The sequence below is a fragment of the Corella eumyota genome, chromosome 6 (assembly GCF_963082875.1).
Source record: "Corella eumyota chromosome 6, kaCorEumy4.1, whole genome shotgun sequence".
Taxonomy (NCBI): Eukaryota; Metazoa; Chordata; class Ascidiacea; order Phlebobranchia; family Corellidae; genus Corella; species Corella eumyota.
Genome location: NC_137495.1, coordinates 355,360 through 377,447, shown reverse-complemented (window position 1 = coordinate 377,447; position 22,088 = coordinate 355,360). Strand labels below are relative to the sequence as shown.

General features: G+C 33.1%; 3 protein-coding genes and 2 non-coding genes across 5 annotated transcripts; 3 read left to right on the top strand and 2 right to left on the bottom strand.

Annotated features, from left to right (window-relative positions):
• Positions 1 to 7,688: 7,688 nt before the first annotated feature.
• Positions 7,689 to 7,760, top strand: Trnag-ucc (transfer RNA glycine (anticodon UCC)). Its single transcript has one exon. It is a non-coding gene; the product is annotated as a tRNA-Gly (tRNA).
• A 295-nt stretch (positions 7,761 to 8,055) lies between these two features.
• On the bottom strand, positions 8,056 to 8,127 carry Trnae-cuc (transfer RNA glutamic acid (anticodon CUC)). Its single transcript has one exon. It is a non-coding gene; the product is annotated as a tRNA-Glu (tRNA).
• A 723-nt stretch (positions 8,128 to 8,850) lies between these two features.
• On the top strand, positions 8,851 to 11,107 carry LOC145754980 (equilibrative nucleobase transporter 1-like). The gene has a single exon (XM_082571164.1). It carries the CDS (start codon positions 9,400 to 9,402, stop codon positions 10,948 to 10,950), a length of 1,551 nt encoding a protein of 516 aa, XP_082427290.1. The 5' UTR covers positions 8,851 to 9,399; the 3' UTR covers positions 10,951 to 11,107.
• Positions 11,108 to 11,171: 64 nt separating this feature from the next.
• LOC145754634 (chloride channel protein C-like) lies at positions 11,172 to 22,042 on the top strand. The gene is made up of 20 exons (XM_082570722.1): positions 11,172 to 11,588; positions 12,059 to 12,140; positions 12,246 to 12,317; positions 12,457 to 12,586; positions 12,962 to 13,039; positions 13,108 to 13,283; positions 13,509 to 13,601; positions 13,930 to 14,113; positions 14,229 to 14,288; positions 14,536 to 14,730; positions 14,833 to 14,942; positions 15,491 to 15,627; positions 15,995 to 16,166; positions 18,216 to 18,396; positions 18,567 to 18,736; positions 20,377 to 20,550; positions 20,983 to 21,091; positions 21,151 to 21,246; positions 21,354 to 21,493; positions 21,810 to 22,042. The coding sequence occupies exons 1-20, from the start codon at positions 11,474 to 11,476 to the stop codon at positions 21,889 to 21,891; spliced, it is 2,556 nt and encodes an 851-aa protein (XP_082426848.1). The 5' UTR covers positions 11,172 to 11,473; the 3' UTR covers positions 21,892 to 22,042.
• Positions 16,944 to 17,742, bottom strand: LOC145755199 (uncharacterized). The gene is made up of 2 exons (XM_082571428.1): positions 17,640 to 17,742; positions 16,944 to 17,110 (listed from the first exon to the last, which is right to left on the bottom strand). The coding sequence occupies exons 1-2, from the start codon at positions 17,740 to 17,742 to the stop codon at positions 16,944 to 16,946; spliced, it is 270 nt and encodes an 89-aa protein (XP_082427554.1).
• Positions 22,043 to 22,088: the final 46 nt, after the last annotated feature.

The window sequence follows — 22,088 nt, the reverse complement described above, 5'->3', positions numbered from 1 at the left end:
GAGCTATCAGCCCGGTTATTGGCCCTCGATGCCCGCTGATTTCTGTGACTAGCCCGAAGTTAACCTGAACATTAATAAATGTTGTTATGTATGTTGTGAGGTGAATCTATAAGTGAATTTAGATAAATTTAATTGTAAAAAAGGAAAGTCTAGTGTTACAACGATGGCTTCAAGTTGTGCGCATGAGTTATAAATAAATGATTGCTTTGTATTACTAATATTTGTTGCGTAACAAAGGCCATTGTTTTTTTGATGATTTGTTGTACAGTTAACCTTTTTGCGCATTTTAAATATACTACGATTATTTTCGTTTGGTGGACTTTGTAATTGTTTAGGGCACGGGGTATAATTCTAGTGTTACGGTAATTGTTTTAGGTTGTAAGCAAGAGTCATAATTAAATGATTGCTTTGTATCACTAATATTTGTTATGTAACAAAGACCATTGTTTTGTTGTCGGTGTAATGAACATTGCTCTGTGGGGTTCTGGGTTTGATTCCTGCTCGTTTCATGTATTTAGCTTAATTGAATCGCTTGTCATTATCATGGTTCCGTTTTTAATTAAAAGGTTACGTTATATTCACATAGTTTGCTATAATAAGGTTAATTGTTATGTTATGTGACGTCACCATTTGCATTATTCTGATCGTTCCTTCTTCGCCGGAAGTGACGAAGTAGCCAAACCGTGGGAGAAAATCGCACCTCGTTAAAGTCACGTGACCACTCACGTTGTGGATTTTGCTGCGCGGGGTTTTCTTGCCCGATTCTAGGAAACATTTTGTGATAAAATTAAGTTTTTATTATTTAGCAATTAAAAAATTTGAAAGCGTTTTTAGGCAATGTTTTACCTCGTTTTTATTTGGGGTTAAAGGATTCGTTTCTTTAATTAAATTTACCTTGCTCACTACACCCATCTCGCGGTGAGATAATTTTGTCTTTTTCACCGCGTGGTGTGAGGTTGAGTTGAATTGGTTTCAATCTTACATGCCACAATTGTTTTCTTTTTACGTAATCGATGATTATGACGGCATAGTTACAAACAACTACTAACAATGTCTCATTATGACGTCCGAATATACTCCTACTGTTGTTGTACACGCGCATGCGCAAAGCCCAGTCGTCTGATTGGATATCGCAAGGGTAGGGCGTCATCGCCTGGAAAATAAAGTTTTTTTTTAAATTATTTAAAGTCTTAAATTGGCGATGTTTTTTTACTTTAAAACTGATAAAGTTGGTGTCACTGAACACAAAAATGGTTTTAACTTTAAATAATTTCACTTTTTTTTTAAGTTATATATACAACTTAAAAAAAAAAGAAAAGGGAAGTCCTGTTTATGATGACGTAGAAAGTACTAGAGTAGCTCTGCCTATTTTATCGCTAAATGTAAACAAGCGAACAAAAACTTAGATTTTAATAAATTTTTTTTGTCAAAATTGTCAATTTTTATATAAAATTTTCACTAAAATTTAATATTTTGTGTTAAAGTCAATAAAGTTTAATTGGTTGATTTATTGAATTGACATTATTACGTCATACGAAAACGGAACTGACTTTAAAGTTAATTTTAGAGTTTTTATTAAAAGTCTTTACAATGGTTTTAACAATACAATGGTCTTTACAATGGTTTTAACAATCGGATTTTTTGGAAATAAAAGTTTTAAAATGTTATGCAAATTCTGGACAACGCAAAGTTTTATTGTTCAATAAAAACAAATTTATTTTAGAGTTTGCTGACCTTGCTGGGTTTTGGTTCATTATAAAATCTTTATGTAAACATTTAATATTCAAGGTCGTGTTTTAAAATCATGAAATTTCGTTACCTTTTTTCACCCCGACAGCGTTTTATTTATTGCCTTTTTTTTTTAATTTTAAAAACCGATTTTTACAGAATTTTTTTTAATTTTCTACCTCTAACATTTGACCTCCCAGTCCATAATCATTTCTTTTCACTTTCTTGTTCGTCGATTGTTTCAAACAATCGCCTTTGTTGACGTCACTTTCTAAAACAAACTTGTTTGAGAATTGGATATTTTAAGTTCTAAAATAACTTTTGTCTTATTGTGCACCTTAAAAAACTATGTTTGTGACGTCATAAACTTACCGGCGGATTTTGTGGATCTCAGATCCGTGGATACGTGGATCTTCCAGGGTTGAATGAGTCCGATGCTCCCTGTTACAACCTCATCCGTTTCCTCCAAGTAGATCATCGATAAAACCGGACTCGCACAAACTGTTGGGGCCGACACTCGTTGGCAACTACGTAACAATATTAGTTGTGTGACGTCATTATGGTGTTAACAGAGTTAGTAGTTGTGACTTTTTGATTGGTTTTCGTGACGTAGTTATTGGTGTTTGTAACGTTATTATTGGTGTTTGTGACGTCATTGATGGTGTTGTGACTTCGTTGTTGGTGTTTGTGACGTATTGTTAATGTAAAAATGTTGTTACGTTGTCTGTGATGTTTATGACGTCATTAACAATGTGTACGTGACTTGTTAGCGATAATTTGGAATTAATATTTTATTTACAATTTGTAAAACCTCGCTAGAATGATTTAAGGCGCGGTTTTATTGTTTATTTTACTGCCTCATTGAGGTATTTCTATTTGACTAAAACCAGCTGTGGAGGTGATTTAACTCCAACACTGATTGTGTTGAAATATTTTACTTTAAAGATTTATTGGTTCAGTCAGTTGTTGGTTCAAGCTACGTAAATAAGTTGTGACGTGCGGTTACAGGTCGTAAGTCTTGTGTTCGAGTCCCGCCAATGCCGTTTTATTTGCTTTTAAATCTAACGATGTGGGGTGATTAAAACACGTTTTATTATTGCGCCTTTAAAAGAGCCAATAGCGCAGCGCTCTTTGACGTCACAAATAAGGTATGATATGTCGTTAGTGATATCGGGTTATGGTACTAAAGGTTTCAAGTTCGAATCACGGCAATGCCATGTAATTTGTTCGTAATTTAAGTGATGTTAAAATAGCTTACAATATTGGGTTTTTTGTTTTAAGTGTTTAACACAAAGTTTAGACCAACCTGTGCATAGTATCCGAATATACTCTGAAGTTTTTGTCCACTCCTACACTGACAAACAACCTGAAACAAACCAAATGTTCAGAGTACAAGTATGTTTATAGTAAGTTTATGTACAAGTATATTGTTGTGGCTATGTTTTACACGAGGGCAACTTAATTTAACTCAAAAGTGTAAGGCATATTTAAAACCAAAGTCGGTATTATTTTATACCTTTACAATGTCAAACAGAAATTTTCCAGCTTTAATGAAATAAAAAAGATGTTAATTAAATAATTTTGTTATCTTAAATTTTGCATTGTCATTCTGGCAACTACATTTATTCAAAATTTAAAGCACAACCTTGTTTTCAAAATTTAAAGTGATACTTTCTGTGGTTGGTACTTTCCGTCACAAAGTTAAAAATATTTAAACAGATTGTTTGCATAGTTAGAGTCATTGTCGATATTTCAATATTTACTTATAGTTGAATTATAAATAATAAAACAATTAGGAGGATGAAGTAATTAAATTAATTATTAATACCGATATTAATTAACAGTTTGTATTTTAAAATAGATTTTTGTTTGCTAAATGTTAATATTATTAATTAATTTGGCTAATTATTGCAATACTAATTACCTAGGTACATTAAATCAAATTATTTTTAACATTTTTTTAAAATTTGGGTCTGAGTCGTTGTTAAATTGTTTAAAAATTAGTAAATAAATAAAAACCTGTTTTTAGAAGTCCATACAATATGTTGTATTGCTGGTCCAAGGACTGGGAACTTGCTAAGATAGGAATCTTGTTTTTTGCGCGAACCTAAAAAACAAATAACTTAAAAAAGTAAAAATTAAATATTAAACATTTTTTTGATGGTTTTCAATAAAAATAGGATTTTAAAATTGCAGAAGTTCTAATAATTGGTTTAATTTTAAAGGCTTGAGTCAGGTTGTGTTGTTAATTTTTTATTATTTGATACTTGTTCAATTAAAAGTTTATTTATCCAAGTTTAATATTTGAATGTTTCTAGGAACTTAAAGTCAACTTTAAAGTGTTTTATAAACTGCTCTACCGAACAAAGCTAATTGTTTGTTTTATTGTCGCGTTATAGTGCGAGGTTTTATTGCAAAACAGTGTTACTAGATTTATGTTTCACCTTAACTTAATATTTAAATTTATACGATATTTATTATGGTCTAACAAATAACAATAAATCTTAAAAGTCGTAAATTTTAAGATATCGTTCGGTTTTAAATGCTGGAATTTTTGTCCGCCGGTTTAAACGGGTAGAACTAAAACGAATGCGGAAAGGGCGAAATGTACAATGGAAGATTAGGTTAAGGCTATAGCAATTCCGTTCCTTTGCGCATTTTATAACTTGGCAGACGACGCTAATAGAGCTCTAATATCTTTATTAGAAGAAGGCGTTTTGTCGTGGATAGAAGATACAGTATTATTTAGCAAATAAATTTGTGAAATTATATCAAATTTTAAAGCTCTTTTTAATTTTTTAAAATTTTTAAGAAGTGTCAATTTTTAGATTTAAAAAACAATATTTTTTTGAAGCATTTTAAAATGTAGATTGTTTATTATTTATATTTCTAGGCTTAAAACAAATGATTAAAGTATTTAAAAATGGTTTGTAAGCCTGCAAACTTCTATAACAAATTTTGTGACTTGGTGTGCGACACAAAATATGGAGAATTTATATTTAACGCAAATCCAATAAATTTTGCGTCTTCAGTTGAATGGTGCCAAGACCATAACTCAAATCTGGCTGTTATTGCAAACCAAGAAGTGTTTAAAACCATTCAAAACAACCATCCATCCTATCCGCGCTGTTATGCCTACTATAGGGTAGCCAAAGATGGCGATTTTCTGAACCAAAATCTTTCTCTAGGCATTGATTTTTTTCTTAATGACGTCACAAAATCGTTGACACGTGATCAGAAGTTTCCGTTTGTTTGTTTTAAACCAAACGGCAACCAAGCACCAAATGGTTCAAGTTATTTGCCAGATGTGCCAAAAAATCTTCCAGTGCCCGAATATGTCAATCAAATGACGTCACAACCGCCTAATCTTATTCCAGGCGTTCTTATTGGCGTTGCCATTGCTCTCTTGCTCTTTCTAGCGGTTGTTGTGCGACGGATTTCACGCAACCGATCACGAGAAAAACAGATGGAAATGACGGATTTGGAATCCGTGTCATCCACACGATCCACTCAAGTCGGATCCGTACGATCCGCAGCAAGTTTTGATCCACCGCCGTCTTACAACGAGAGCAATTACTTCAACCGCGACAAAATCTCGAGTCTCCTGGGCCAGGTTTCGAACCTTCAGCCACCGGACGAACATATTTATCATTCGATTCAGAATGTAAACACTGGATACGGATACCCAGAGTCGTCGTGTGGGGAAGTCAAGGAATTGCTACGACGTCATGTATCCACCCCATTGTGACGCTATAATTTTTGACTTCTGTGACGTCATACATACTAACAATGTCACGTTTTTGTTTAAACTATTGTGACGTCATATATTCGGACTAATAACGTCGTAAGTTTGGACTATTGTGACGTCATAGTTTCGGACAATTGTGACGTCATCACTACGGTGCGATAAATGTAATGACTTTTTGTTGCGTTTTGATATTCTTAAACAGGAACTTTTGTATATTCAGCTTTGTTTTTTTTGTAATGACCTAGTGTTGACTCTCTTGTTTGTTCAGTAATGTTGACATTGTTGGAAAGCAGGCGATGTTTATCGCAAACCTTAACATTTGCTTATCGTCAGTTATATTTAACTTAAAGCAATGAGTTTGCTAAATTGTAGGTTAAACTTTAAGTTCAACTAGTTTGCAGATATGTATTATTAATATTAGTTTGTGTTGTATATAAATTTTTAATACTTTCTGCATAATATAAACAGATTTTTTTGTTTTTGTAAAAATTCGAGCTTGTTTAAAATAAAAAATTTAAAAAATATTGTTTTTTTAAAGAAAATCAAGTTAAAAATGTCTAACGATGGTTGTATAGTGTTCAGGAACACCACATTGGGTCAAATAATTTATTATTTACGCGAAGCTTCTTACAGTTATTCAGTTAACTGGTGTAAAAAGCATGCAAACGAACTAGCTTATATACCGAACCTTGATGTATATAAGGCTGTGATAAACAACGCGCCGTTACAAGACAGCGATTGTTACAGTCACTTCTACAGAGTCGGTCTTATTAGTTACGATTATGGATCGAATTATTACTGGAATAATGGAATTTCCACCGATTCTTGGTATTTAAAGTACTTTAAAACACCTGATGTACAACAAACTGTTAAAACTGTTGGCTTATATCTCTCTGATGATGACTCACGGGGTTTATATCGGTTTTCTTTTCATAAACAGCTCCCGTTCGTTTGTTTCAATCCTGATTTGACCTCTACAAACTTGGCTGCTGCTTCGATTACTACGTCACAGAGTCCTGGTCTTGTTGATCACACTTCCCAATTGTCTTCTATTGTCGATAACAATGTTACATTGTCAAGTGATTATGACGCAATATTACCGCTAACTATTATATTACTCAGCATTTTTGTTCTCGTTTTAATTCTTTTGATTCTCGCATTACTGGTGGTGTGGCGAACAAAATGGCGACGTAAACCAAACCCCAAAACCCCCCAACCAGAAAATTTACCTTATTTAGAACATTTAAACCGCCAGGACGAGGAACCGTGTGAGTGACGTCATAAATCAACGATGACGTTACAAAGAAAAAAGTATTTAAATAAAATATGGCTGCATGTTGCTTGTGTATGTAATTATTGAATGAGTTTTATTTTTTATTTTGTTTTAGAAAAGTGAATTTGAAATTGTGTTTGTTAATTTATTGTCGTTTTAATTTTATTGTTTGCGCAAAACATTATCAAAGTTGCACCACGAACAGCAAACTAGTTTTAAGTTGATGTAAATAAAATTTTAAAATTAAAAATAAATAAAATTCTTACTTCGTGACGTCACGGGGGCAACGTCATGGTCAAACGATCGCTTAAACGTTCGAAGATGTAGAACGTTCGCAGGTCCGCTTCCACGGTTAACTACGTCATAAAAAGAATTTGTGACGTCATAATATTTTACGCGCCAACAATTTTTAAAAATTAACTTTATAATTAAAAAAATATATTTTTTTTTATTTAAACAGGTTAGAATTTTTAAATATCCATATTTTGATAAAAAATTGTTATTTTTTACGATTTTACCTAAAAATTCTTCTCTTACTGAGTTTGATCTATAAGCTAGACATCGAATCGGGTCTTTATAAGAATACGTAACTTGATGTTGAAACCCATGGCTTAAGCATAATGGGCCATCTGATCTTTGACTGTTAATTAAATTCGAAAACTCTTTTTTTGTCGCTTCCCAAGATTTTAATTTTGGATCAACTCCGTTTAACATTTTATTTATTTCAAAGTTTTGAATAAATTTTTATGAATGAAGTTTTGTTTTTGTAAAATTTGTTTACTTTTAGTCGATTATTACGCTGTGAAATATATTCTGTTATGTAACAACGGCGTAAAATATTGAATTTTTACTACCGCACGTTGGCGTGCGGGATTTATTGAGAGGATTGAAGGTTTTCGCTCGCGCTTAAGAACCCAGTTACGCGATGCTTGAATGTCGGCGTCAATGGTGTAACGGTTAGCATTGGTGCCTTCCAAGCACTAGTTCCGGGTTCGACTCCCGGTTGACGCAATTTTTTATTTTAAAATTTTTTGTTCGTTTTTTTATTTTTAAATGATTAAAGAATTTTTAATTAATTAATTAAAAACAGTGTTAGATGTTTTGTTTTTAATTTAGCCCCTGCTAATTACTACGTCACTATAAATAAGTTGTTAATTCAAAATTTACGATGTTTGTTCATTTTTAATTAACTTTATGATATTTGGCAAAATGTGAGCAATCAATTTAAACACCTGATAATTGTTTTAATTACTTAAAAACTTATTTTTATTTATAGATTTAACATTTAGAAACGAAATAAAAAATATTCCCAGACCGGGAATCGAACCCGGGCCGCGTGGGTGAGAGCCACGAATCCTAACCACTAGACCACCTGGGAAGGCGAAGTTCCGTCGCTTAGACTCGAACCTAATCGCTCAAAACTTCTACTTAAAAAAAAACTTTAAATATTTTTTTTATAGATTTTGAATCAAGAATTGACAAATTCAGGAAATCACAATTAAAGAATATAAATCTTGGGTAAGTTTTTAATCAAATCAATTTTTTTTTGCTTGTATAATAATAGGCTTAATTGCTTTAAGGCCTAAATACCTAAAAGGTTAAAAACTAAAGTTCGGAATTATTATTAACGCGTATAAACAACTCAGTATGACGTCATAATACGTGATTTTTGTACCGCGCTTATTAATCGATTTTTGTTTAAATTATTAATTATGAGTTGAGCTGTTATTGCAGATCTGCATTTATTCAGTGTTAATTAGTAAATAATTAATTAGGTGGTAGTGGATTAAGTCAAACTGTTGCAATATTTAAATAAGTTTTATTTTATTACATAAAATATATTTTTGGTTTAAAAATTACCTTCATGTTGACCTTTAAACGTTCGAACGCGGTTATGTGACGTCATAAACACGGGGATCCTTTGTGACGTTTCCCTTTTTCTCTATTGGTTCTCGTTTTCACCATACAGGCTTAAAACAGCTGATTTTTATTTATTTTAAAAATATTAATAACTCAATTTTATATTGGGTCAGTAGCTTATTAAGATAACGTTAGTTTTGGTATAATTAGGGTTTAAAAACTTGGTTAATTATTAAGCATTGTGTAATAACGAGTTTGTAATATAGTAGCATAGTAAGTTGTTAAAATCTTGTCTTAAATTGCTTTAAAAATTGTTTTGAAAAGTTCAAAATACTTGAATTTGCAGTTTATGCTTGTGTGTACTCAAGTGTGACATAACATACTAGCATTATGACGTAGATAAACAACAACAATGTGTAGGAAATGAGCTAACAAATCATTATTGTAAGATATTAAAGACAGAAGTTCCTTTTTCTGCGATGTCATTAAAGTCTTGTTGTAATAGTTAAAGAGAAAAACAGAAATTTGAAATATAACACGGTTCAAAGAGCGATTTTATAATAGAAAGATGGCAACTTTAATGTATTATAAAGCTAGGCTAAGTCGTTTATTATAAAGGAATAGTATTATTTAGGTAATTTCGCAGAACCAATTAAATATAAGGTTAATTTTAAGTTAGGTTAATTATATCGACATTTTGTTGACAGAATTAGTGTTTTTTGTTGTTTTGTAATAAAAAACAACAATACTAACAATGATTTTACAACAATAACTTCCGTTACGCCACAATATGAGATTATTAGACTCGTTATGCATCGTTACAGCTGTCTTGGAGATCACATTATTTGCTGGTATCCACCAAGGCTGGCCTTATATGCAAGATATTTTAATCGCTGAAAACTACTTTACTGATGGATGTAGCAACGATAATTCCAACCCACTGAATACTAGTTATCTTAACGCCACTGTAGCCTCATCTAACGGTAGCGAAAATGTCAATATTTCTCACAATTCTGGGCCTGAAGAAAATATTGAAATAAATATTTTTGAATCAAATTGCATTAAACAAGAAGAAAATTTAAACTTGGTTTACACAATTGGAAGCACTATTACGTCATTTACATCGTTTGTCGACGGAACAATACTCGATAAATTCGGAACATGGATTTCAAAATCAATCTCAATAACTTTGATGGTAATTGGTTGTATTATGGTTGCGTTTTCTAATATAGAAACCTCGTGGACGCTTTACATCGCGTTTACAGTGTTAGCAATCGGTGGTTATAACGTAACACTTGCTGATACTCAAGTTGCAAACCTTTGTGGCAAGTTTCAGAACCTTTTTGTGAGTTTCATAGCAGGATGTCATTATGCTACTGTAGTTGTATTTTTGACTATGAAGTTTTTGTACGAAAAAGGTTATTCTTTGAATTCCATGTTTCTGTTTTATTCGACTTTTTTTACCTTCTTGTATTTAAGGAACTTTCTTTTAATGCCTCGTATGCATATTACTGTACCTCCTGCAAAGAAATATGGAATGATTTTTGAATGTTTTGGCGCAAAAAAAACGGGACAAAAAATGGCGGATGACGATACATATGAAGAAGAGAGTTTGAAGAAAAAAAGGGACTCGCTACGGGTGGTTGACCCTAAGGAGAAAATGACTTTTAAAGAGTGTATTTTGTCGAAACCATTTGTAGCATCGTTGTTCAGCTTCTGTGTTTGGCTTTTCAGGCGACGATTTTTTTACGGTAGCGTCAACGCCTGGTTGAAACAACTAACTACTGCACAGAACTACTCCTATTACCTTAACCTGTTCGGCTACATTCAATTCTCCTCACCTTTCGTGTGTTTAATTATTGGAATAATTATGGATTATACAAATGCGTTTTATTTGCGGAAAAAGTATCTACCCAAAGTTTCTACCATGAAAGCCGCGTTTCTAGGGGCAACAGTCACCGCTATCTTGGCTGTATTATTCTCAGTTACTGTATTAATACCGCACTTAAACCTACAGGTTTTTAGTTTTATCCTTTTTGCTCCTTTTAACGCTTTTGCTTCGGCATTTTTAAGCGCGTTTCTACTCTCCACTTTCCCCACCCAACATTTTGGTAAACTGTATGGTTTGCACCATATTATAGGTGGTGTATTTCTATTTCTACAACAACCATTATATAGCTTATCTCTCAACCAGTTTAAGGGCGACTTCACTGTTGTAAATTCAGTTCTTTTAGGGTTATCTTTTCTTAGTTTTTTTCAGCCGATTATTTTATATTTCCAAATGAAGAAAATTAAGGAACCCATTATTCAAGATTCGGAAGAACTTGAAATTATTTCTTAATTTTTTAAGATTTTTTATGCTTTTTTTGCATAAATATGTAATTTTATAAATTATTGTTTATTAATTTTATTTTTAAATGTTATTGCTTAATTTTTTGAGCAAATTTAATCCATATTACTACCCACTGATAATAAATTTAAAACGGTTTTTAACCGTTATATTATTTTGTAATTTATTTATAAATTTTTTACACTTTTTAAACTGTTTAAAAGTAGCAAAATATTAAATTTTAAGAGTTAGGTTGAGTTATTATACATAGTGTTTAAAGAAACAATACAATTTCCATTTAAAAATACACAAAAATAGGATTTAAATAAAAAATCAGCCTTTTAACATTTTTAATATCCTAAAAACAAATAAACTGAGATTTAATAAAGTTTTTATTTAACCACTAACCATTAACTTAATGACGTAACAAAGTATGTGATTGTTAGCTCACAGATTTAATGATTAACAATACAACCGCGTACCACCTTCCTACATTTACTTTAAAGCTTTGTTGTCGTCTAACTTTAATGCCATCATGACTGATTTAAATCAAGGTACGACCGAACTACGTAATCAGGGTGATGACGTCATTCACCACTTTCATAATGACGTCACAGATGATGAGCATTTAGCAGATAGCGATAAAGGAGGTTAAGAGATGTTGTAGTTATGAAAATATTAAGTTTCGTCTTAAATTAAAACAATTTTTCAACAAACCGCTTACTCGTTGTAATTATACCTAAGATCTTGAGTTTAAATCCGTCTGCGAGTATGTTTATGTGTTCTTAAATCTTAGGTGGTAAGGTCTTAAGTTTAATTCCTCGTGCAAGCTTTTTAAATGATTTAAAATTTGAAGTTAAATTAATTTTTAATTCTGACGTAATTATCAGTTGGTTATCAGTGTAATTAATAGTAACTACTTTAAAGAAAGACTTTTAAGTAACAACTTTTATTAACAACTTTTATTAACAACTTATAAGTAACACTTTATGAGTAACAACTTTTAGTTACTACTTTATAGCTCCTACTTTTAAGTAACAACTTTTAGTAACACTTTGTGAGTAACAACTTAGAAGTAATACTTTGTGAGTAACTACTTTAAAGTAACAACTTTTTTCAGGTTTTTTCACCTTGGGTCGAGATTACGAGAGCGCTTTCGTCAATCACAAATATACAGAACAAGAACGACAAGAACTTACTAAGTAGGTGTGACGTCATGTGTCTGTGACGTAGTTAGTGTTTAGCAAAGTAACGTTGAATCAATACTATTTTGATTGTGACGTCATAACTGTTGTATTGTTACGTAGGTACGACAGTCTTGATTATCTTCCACCTTGGAGTTGGACTTACAAGAAATGGGTTCGAAAACAACCTAGCAGGTATGACGTCACTAATAATTACGTCACTAGTGACGTCATTAAAAATGATTAATAAAAAGTAAAAGTTATTTTTGGTAAAATAATGAAGTTAAGTCTAATAATACTTTTAATTGTGACGTTATAATGTTTTGTGACGTAGGTTGGACTGGGACAGATGGGTGATGATGGGGTTGATTGGGTTCAGTGTTGGGTTCGTGGGGTTTTTACTTCACCAATTTATCGATATCATCTCGGACACCAAGTGGGACCACGCGACCGAATATTTGCACGTAAGTGAAATGTTTGCAAGCTACTTTATCGTCGTTGTGGGAAAATCTAAGGTCAACTTCACAACTTAAACATAGAGTAACATCAGTTACCTCAACCCAGTTTAGAGTTGCTTGTGACAGTTTGGAATATTATAGATTATAATTGCCCAGTAATTATGCTGCTCATTAAGTGCTGGCTCAGCAGGAGTTTATACCGTTTATAGCACCTTACTTAAGAGTGCTACAGCATGAGAGCAGTGGGGATTAAACCCAGGACCTCATGTTCTAATTAATACACCTGGCTCAATAAAAGTTTGTGCCTTGAACGTTATAACGCGGAAGCAGTAAGAAGATGCAAACTTTATTTCTGATTTTTAAAACTGTTTAATATTTTAGGAAAGTCTCGCCATTGCTTGGGTGTTTGTCGTCGGTTACAGCCTTGCCTTTCTCATACCCGCCTCCGTCATAATAGTGGTAAGTATGACGTCACAAAATATGTTTTAGTACTGCTATATATTTTAAACTTATATTTAACTTTTTAGTGGTATCGTCCATCCGCTGGTGGATCGGGGATCCCGGAATTAATCGGATTTCTGAACGGAACGATCATTCGTCATATTTTCAACATCCGCACGATGGCGGTAAAGTTTGTTTCCTGCGTGTTTGCAGTTGGGGCTGGGATGCCGGTGGGTCCGGAAGGCCCCATGATCCATTTAGGGTAAGTACCTGCACTTTTGATGAGGTTTTATGATGTTATTAGCGGTCAATAAACTTTCAGTGACTTCAGGTAACGTGACGTCATTAGGCATGGTAACCTGAAGTGACGTCACATATAAGTTTATTGTGACGTTAATTACCTATTGTGACGTTAGTTTTTAAACCTTTACGCTATTATGTTTCTTTGATGCTTTTTTTAGTATAACTTTCTTTGTTCATATTGCAGAGGTTTGATTGGGGCTGGTTTGAGTCAGTTTAAATCGGATAGTTTTGGGGTTCGACCAAATTTCTTTCAACGTTTCAGGAACTCGGAAGATCGGTGAGTACATGTTATGTTTAGGGTTCGATTCCTACTGTCAGCATGGCGTAGTAAACATATATACTGACTATTACGTTTTCTTTGTCATCATTCTACAAGGGTTGATTTTCAAGATCTCACACTTCCACGCAAGGTTTGGTTTATAGGTTTGATTCCCACTGAAAACCGTTTTTGTTTGCCCTTAAATCGCCTAAGATTGAGTTTTCTAATTCTTATATATTCCTATAAGATCCAAACCAAAGATAAATGAGTTTGTTTTGTATTTGCTTCCTTCAACCCACAAGATCTTAAGTTCGATTCCCTCTACTAACCTTGTTTTTATCCTCAGACGAAACTTTATATCGGCCGGTGCTGCCGCTGGTGTCTCCTCTGCGTTCGGTGCCCCAGTGGGCGGTTTATTGTTCAGCATGGAAGAGGTTTCCTCGTTTTGGAACATGAAGTTATCCTGGCAAACCTTCTTCTGTTGCATGATCTCGACCTTCACTACCGACCTCTTCAACTCCGCGTTCCAGGTATGACATCATAAACGATTAATTATTACGTACAACTAAACAATTGGTTTAATTTAACTTATTTATAAATAAGGTTATTTTGTTTTAATTAATATTAATTAATTAATTGTTTCAGGGATTCAAATATCAGGGAAGTTTTGGATTATTTAAAACAGAGACCAACATCATGTTTCAGGTGAACCTTGATTTAAATTTATAAACTCCGAGATACAACATTAGTTATAATATCAAATGATTAACTTCATCGTTGTGCAAGTTATTGGCATTCACACGTAACAAGGAAGTTTTACCTACGTCAGAGTTTTATTATAGAAGAATTGGTTGTTATTCAACTTAAATCTACCAACACTTTATACCTACTAATATTATTTATAATTGTCTAACTATGACGTCACACATTGTCTCACTATGACGTCACACAGGTCGACACGGACCTCGCAACCAACATATTGACGTTCATCCCAACCGCGTTGCTAGGGTGTATCGGGGGGTTGCTAGGGGCTTTGTTTACGTTCTCGAACTTAAAGATCGCGAGACTGAGAAGAAGAATTTTGAGATCGATGACGTCAGAGGGAAAGAAAAAGGCGATAAGATTCATTGAACCGTGTCTAATAATGGTAAATATTAATTAGTATTTTTCTGGATAATTGTGCAAAAAAATTTTTTTGTTACGTCATTAATTATCAACTGTTACTCAATAATAAAGTGATTGTTTTTAGTTGATTACCGCGACTGTTTCTGTTCTACTTCCAGCTGCGTTCTCTTGTACGAAGTCGGTTTGTAACATCGAACATTTCAACAATGTTTACGATCCTGTCTATAATGGGAGGTCAGTGATATGGTGGTACTTAGTTTAATTCCAACTGCTGGCATGTTGTAGCATTCTTAAGTAAGACTTTAGATCCTGGGCTCGATTCCAACTAAGTAATGCCTGATCTCCTGGGTTTGATTCTCACTGCTAGCATGTCGTAGCATCCTTAAGTAAAACTTGAGATCCTGGGTTTGATTCTCACTGCTGGCATGTTATAGCATTTTTGAGTAAGACCCGAGATCCTGGGTTTAATTCCAACTAAGTAATGCCTGATCTCCTGGGTTTGATTCTCACTGCTGGCATGTTGTAACATCCTTAAGTAAGACCTGAGATTCTGGGTTTGATTCCCACTGCTGGCATGTTGTAGCATTCTTGAGTAAGACCTAAGATCTTAGGTTTGATTACCACTGCTGGCATGTTGTAGCCTTCTTAAGCTAGACATAAGGTGTTTTTGTAATAAGGATGTTTTAAAAATATGTCACCTACTACACTTGTGATATAAGTTAGCAAAGTCAACTGTAAACCAATAAGCTTAAACCATCTAATAAACTTAACTTATTATTTAGTGAGGAATGTTTGCAAGTTGTGATGCCTGACAATCGACCCCCACGAACTGAGGATAATGTTGAATTATATGTTTGTCCCGTGGGCCAGAATATTAAAGTAGGGAATTATTTATTCAACAACAACTCCTACAACGAAGGTGTGTAGTACTTTCTAAACTTTTTTTAACAAAACGCCGGCAGCGTGGTGTAGTGCTAAGAACACTTACTACACCACCATGTGATCGTGGGTTTAGTCCCCACTGCTCTCATGCTGTAGCGCCCTTGAGTAAGGCACTATAAATGGTATGAACTCCTGCTGAGCCAGCACTTATTCAGCAGTATAATTATCGGGCAATTATAAACGTTAATATTCCAAACTGCCACAGGCAACTCGAGGCTGGGTTAGGGTAACTGTTACTCTATGTTTAAGTCGCGCATTCGACTTTCCCACATCGAGGATAAAGGTATACACAAAACAGTCTTATAAAAAAATTTAAATTATGTTTTTTAATTATGACGTCACAGCTGCTACTATCTTCTTTGTGACGGGCGAACAAGCGATCAAACATTTATTCTCGAACGGAACGCACGGCCAGTTTAGCATTCCAGTTCTGGTAACCGCACTTGTTTTATACTTTATCCTCGCTTGCTGGGCGGCTGGAACAGCGATCTCTAGTGGACTGGTTGTTCCTATGTTGTAAGTTGTATTTAATATTTGTTGTTTATGTTTTGTGAACAAGTATAATTATAAATCTCTTCCAATCTCACATTAAGTGGACCTGTTTCTTATATATTGCGACTTCAAATTTTACTGCGTCATGCCCGTTTTTTAGAACACCCCCTTAAGATAATAGGTTTTTAATATTTTTTTTTCGGGTAAGAGTGTGCTATAACGTGTTTTAAGCTATGCGTAAACGCCGGGTTTTGGTGCGGCTCCGCCCCCAAACCTTATAGCTCATAGTCCGACGCCATGACTGGTTTAGTACACTACTTTGTTGTTTCCGCCAGTATCGTTGCCTGATACTTTTATTACTTCGATACTTTTAATCAATTAACATTACCACAAACGTTGAAATACACCATTATCTGAGTTCAGTTCGTGCTACATCATGCCACGAGTTAATTTCACTGTTTTTTTTTAAATTATAACCATACGCTTCATACAATAACTTGGTTTAATTAAATTACAAATAACAAAACAAAGCTGAAATATTAGGATTTAAAAATTTAAGTAACATTCATCCATTGGTAAAAATCGCCTCTTTACGCATATACTTGATAATGATATTGTGAAAAATAAATTTTCACAATTTTGACAATTTTGAAAAGAAATCGCCAGAACGAATTCGTAAAGCGAGAGAAGCAGGCCGATAAGTTTACTTAAAATGGCGTCTGTGTGTAATAGCTAAAAATAATACAATATTTGTTTCAAGTCGTTTTATTGAAATAATATCGACATGTAAACAACATTCACTTATGCATTTTTACTACATAAATGCTCGTACACACATGGTTCATTTCTCCATATACGCAACACAAGGTTAAAAGTGGAGCCATTTTGAATGTTGTAATCACCGATTGTACGATAATCTTCCAACTTTTTACCCACGAACACAAGATGTTGATTGGCTGCAGGAATGCCTGTGCGCAAAAATATATATTATAATATATATAAAGTGTTGTTTTAATTAACGATAACCAATACAGACAAACAAACGGCAAACACTCGTATACTACTGGGTGATATTGGCGCTAAATTAAACTATCACTTTAACACTTATTACGTCACAAAACCGTAATTCGTTTTTGGGTTCGGGTGTGCATGACTAGGTCGCGTAACAATTTTAAGCTAGGTAATAATTGATTGTGTTAGTTGGTTTTAAAAATTAAAACATAAAAAACATTTGTTTGTGAATTATTGCTTGAAAATTACGCAATTGATTTTAACAAAGGCAATGATATGGCAAAACAAAAAAGGTTTTAAAGTTAAAAATTTGCGCGAAATTTAAGCGAATACTTGATTTAAATCATGATTTTTTGAAGATTGTATATGAAATTAAACCTCATTCCAATCTTAATTTATAGGCCAACAAATAGGTTTATTATTTAACGTTAATAATCCAATATAGTAAGGAAAACGCATTCCTAACTTAGCAGTTATTTAACTTACCTTCTTTGTTTTGAATCTTGTTTTTAACGTTTCCAATTAAATCACAATCATCAACCACTAAGATGATGATTTTGCCGGTAAAAGTTTTCACAAAAAGCTGCATTTTTAAAATAATAAGAACAAGCTATGAAGGCCTCACAATTTAGAAATGATCGTAGCTCCATCGTAGCTCGAGCTCGTTTACTAAAAAAAAAAGCTCGTTTACTCTGGTCCTATTGGTTAGGATTACATGACGACATAGGCTACCTTATGTAAAGAAACCAAGCCGCCCGCATGTATAGAGGCAGCTCTTATGTGAAGGTGCCTTCATTTCGGTGTCATTAAAAAACAAAAATATTTTAATAGTTTAAAAGCGCTCACTTAAAAATGCGTTTTGAAATTAGACCTTATATTAATATCGGTTAGTCCTAAAAACAGGAAAAAAAGTTTTTTTTTACAGCTTTTCGACATTTTTGCGCACTTAAATTAAGACATTTAAAAGAAAAACTTACTATACAAACTCTACGTTATGTTTCTACGTCATTTAAGTTTAAAAGTTGATTTTTCTATTTAATTAAAAATATAATTTTCCTTAAGATTCATCGGAGGTTTATATGGTCGAATAATCGGGGAGGCTATGGTCGACTGGTTTGGGGTTCACCCCCCTGAAACTGACCCCTACTGGGCATGGATCGACCCTGGGGCCATGGCTTTGATTGGCGGGGCTTCTTTTTTTGGAGGGGTGTCAAGGTTGACAATGTCGCTCACTGTTATAATGGTAAGTTTATGACGTCATAGTTAGTGTGCGCTATATTCCAAATATTGGTAAAGAATTAGCAATATACATGACGTCGTCAATCAACAGTATATATGACGTCATAAGCAACATACGTGACTTCATAAGCAGTATAGGTGACGGCATATTGGTAATTATGTTTTATATTTTAGGTTGAAATAACGAACGATATTAGCTTCTTACTTCCAATAATGTCAGCTATTATGATATCAAAGTGGGTCGGAGATTTTTTCACCCATCCTCTTTATCATTCCCTACTTGAACTTAAATGTATTCCATTCTTGGACTCGGAACCTGTCGTGTACGGGAAAAACAAGCGATTGTAAGTGTTTTATTTTTTATTACCCTAACATTGTATTTCGGGTTACGAATATGGTTTTTATTTCGGGTTACGAATATGGTTTTTATTTCGGGTTACGAATATGGTTTTTATTTCGGGTTACGAATATGGTTTTTATTTCGGGTTACGAATATGGTTTTTATTTCGGGTTACGAATATGGTTTTTATTTCGGGTTACGAATATGGTTTTTATTGGAGATTTTATAACCTTGTGGATTTTAACGTTTCGATGAGTTTTATGAGTTTGGATTGCGTGATTAATTTTATGTTTGTCGGTTACTTATGTTTGATTCATCACATACGTTTTACGTTTGTTTTGTTAACCAAAGATAGACTTAAGGGCACTGGCGTCGATCCTAGGGGGGCCCCCCACTTTTAATTTTATCAAGTGCTGAATATATGTGGCACCCTTAGAATATTTGCAAAATTTTGCTTTTTTGGTGTAAAAACGGATAGTTATATACGCGATCTAAAAAATTTCACGATAATAAATACTTGGAATGTCGCCAAGTACTTAACAAATGTTATTTAAAATGGCATTTTCTGCGTGCCACGTTGTAGATTGTATAAAACTAGCATTGTTGCGAAACAAATAACGATTGTCTGGTGCCTTATTTTACGTAATAATTGTACTTTCGTTTGTTAAAAACCAACGTGGTCTGCTATCGTTGCGAACATTAAGATTAAGACTATTTAGAGTCTATTTTAGAAAAGCTAAACCAACTATGAGCACTTTAAAACGTTTTTTTTTAGAAAATACGTTACTTTTTTTGGCACCCCTAACATTAGTAAAAAAAAATTTTGGATCGACGCCCATGCTTAAGGGTTGTGTGGCTGGTTTTGTTTTTAATGTTTCGAAATTTGCAATTTAAATATAATAAATTTAATTCAAAACTTCATTAAAGTTTTGAAATTTTAAATCCTGGAAAAATTTTTAACATTAATTTTACATTTACTTTAAAATTTTTTAACTTCAGATTTGAATTTTTATTTTTAAGTTTAAATTAAATTTTCAAGTAAACGTGTTTTTGTCGCACTTTTTTAACACGGTAAACTTAGGTTCATTTCTGGCGCGCGGCCGCGGGAACTTGACGTTCGGGCGTCGGCCGATGTTGGCGTCTTTGCCCGGCCTATTCTTGTTTGTTTTTTTGCCGCACCGCAAATATTATATTGCGTTGTGGTTTTAGTTGTAAACAGTTCCTATTATGTACCAAACTTGATAGTTAAACAAGGTTTAATTTATAGTTAAACAAGGTTTAATTCAAGGTTTAGTTAAACAAGGTTTAATTCAATAGTTAAACAAGGTTTAATTCAAGGTTTAATTCGGTGCTGGTTTGTAATTTGTGTACAGCTCCTATTATGTTTATTAAAATAATGTGTCGATAAAACTTTATTAAAATAATGTGTCGATAAAACTTTCATAAAGGGTTGTTTTATGTGTTTTATATTTGTATGGTTTATCGAATATAACATTACATACAACCTTAATACACTAAACTGTTTGTCGATTAAACTTATTAAAGTTACACAAGTTGTCACCTTCATTAACTTTCAATTAATTAAAAAATGTAATATAGTTTTAATATAAACTTATGTTTTTATAACGAAATTTTTAATTTTAGATTAAACTTGGAATTATTTTGTGCCTCCGACGTGATGACGTCACCAGTGGTTACAATGAACCAGTGTGAAAATATTGGTACAATTTGTGACGTGTTACTGACGTCACAACATGGTGGTTTCCCGGTGACGAGACAAGTTGAAGATAAGAAAATATTTTTCGGGATTATCACGAGGTATTTAAACTTTAATTTTTGAATGTTTTTATGTGTTGGGTTTGATTCCCGCTTCTGGCATTCTGGTGCGCAATCGTTAAACACACTGGGCATTACTACATGGGGTTTTGTGTTTGATTCTCACTGTTGTCATTTTGTAGCACTTTTAAGTAAGGTGTAAGCGGTTTAAAAAATAAAAGTCGACCTTCTTGCATCGACAATATATAAATGTTAACAATAAATGGTGTTAAAATGTTAATGTTGGTGTGCAAAAATGGTAATTGGATTAATATTAGCGATTCTAAAATGGTTAATTATGGTATTTTGATGGTTAATAATGGTAGAAAAATGGTAAATGTGGCAAAAAATATTCGAAAATCTGATTTTATTAAACTTCAACTTAAAGTTTTGTGCCAGAAACGAGTTTAATGAAAATTTGTTGAATTTTTACAGACTCGAACTTTGTATGTTGCTACAATATCCTGAAATATTTCAAGACGACAATTATTGTGACGTCATCACCGAAGATAATTACCCCGGGATTTGCCTCGATTATCATTCGGTAAGTTTTGTTGGATTATGACGTCACATACAAGGATTGTTAACAAACAATTGATTTAGATCCACGTGGACAGATTGCTTCAACCTGAGGTCATTTACAACAAAATTAAATTAATTCAAAAAGATGAAAAATTGGCGAAAAAATTTCTCAATTTGGTGAGTTCAATTTTGCTGACGTCATCGTAAAAATGAGGATAAACAATATTTAAAATTAAAAATTTTGAAATTTACTCCGATTTGAGAATAAACGATTTTATGTTTAGACACCTTACGCGAACTTGTCATGTACGTCACTTCCGTCGACGTTTTCGCTTCATCGCACATACGTCATCTTCCGCACGTTGGGTTTGCGCCACCTACCGGTTGTGGATGAACAGAACAGATTAGTTGGGATGATAACAAGGTTTGAATTAAATTTTACAAATAGAGTTCACAACCTAAACATAGAGCAACATAAGTTACCCCAACCCAGTCTCAAGTTGACTTTGGTAGTTTGGGATATTATAGATTATAATTTCTTGATAATTATATTGCTGATTAAGTATCGGCTCAGCAGGAGTTTATACCGTTTATAGTGCCTTCTTCAAGGACGCTACAGCATAGAAGCAGTGGGTATCGAACCTACGACCTCATACAATGAAGCCAAGTGTTCTAACCACTACATTTTTGTTAGCTTCATCATTTTATTGTAAATTATAGCAATTTGTTTTTTATTTTAGGAAAGATTTAATGGGTTTTAAACTGGAAGAAAAACTAGCGAAACTTTTTACTGAAAAGGAAGAAAATCATCAGACATCTTAATTTAATTTATGTTTTCAATAATTTATTATAAAATGTTTATTACTGAAGTTATACTGTTTATAATTATGTATTTAAATATTAAAAAATATTTTTTGTCATATCTTAGTTTAGTTTTAAAAGTGAGGATAAATAATAAAATATGTTTATGTGAAACGACATATATCGGTTACAAGTTTTGTTCATGAGCATGACATTTT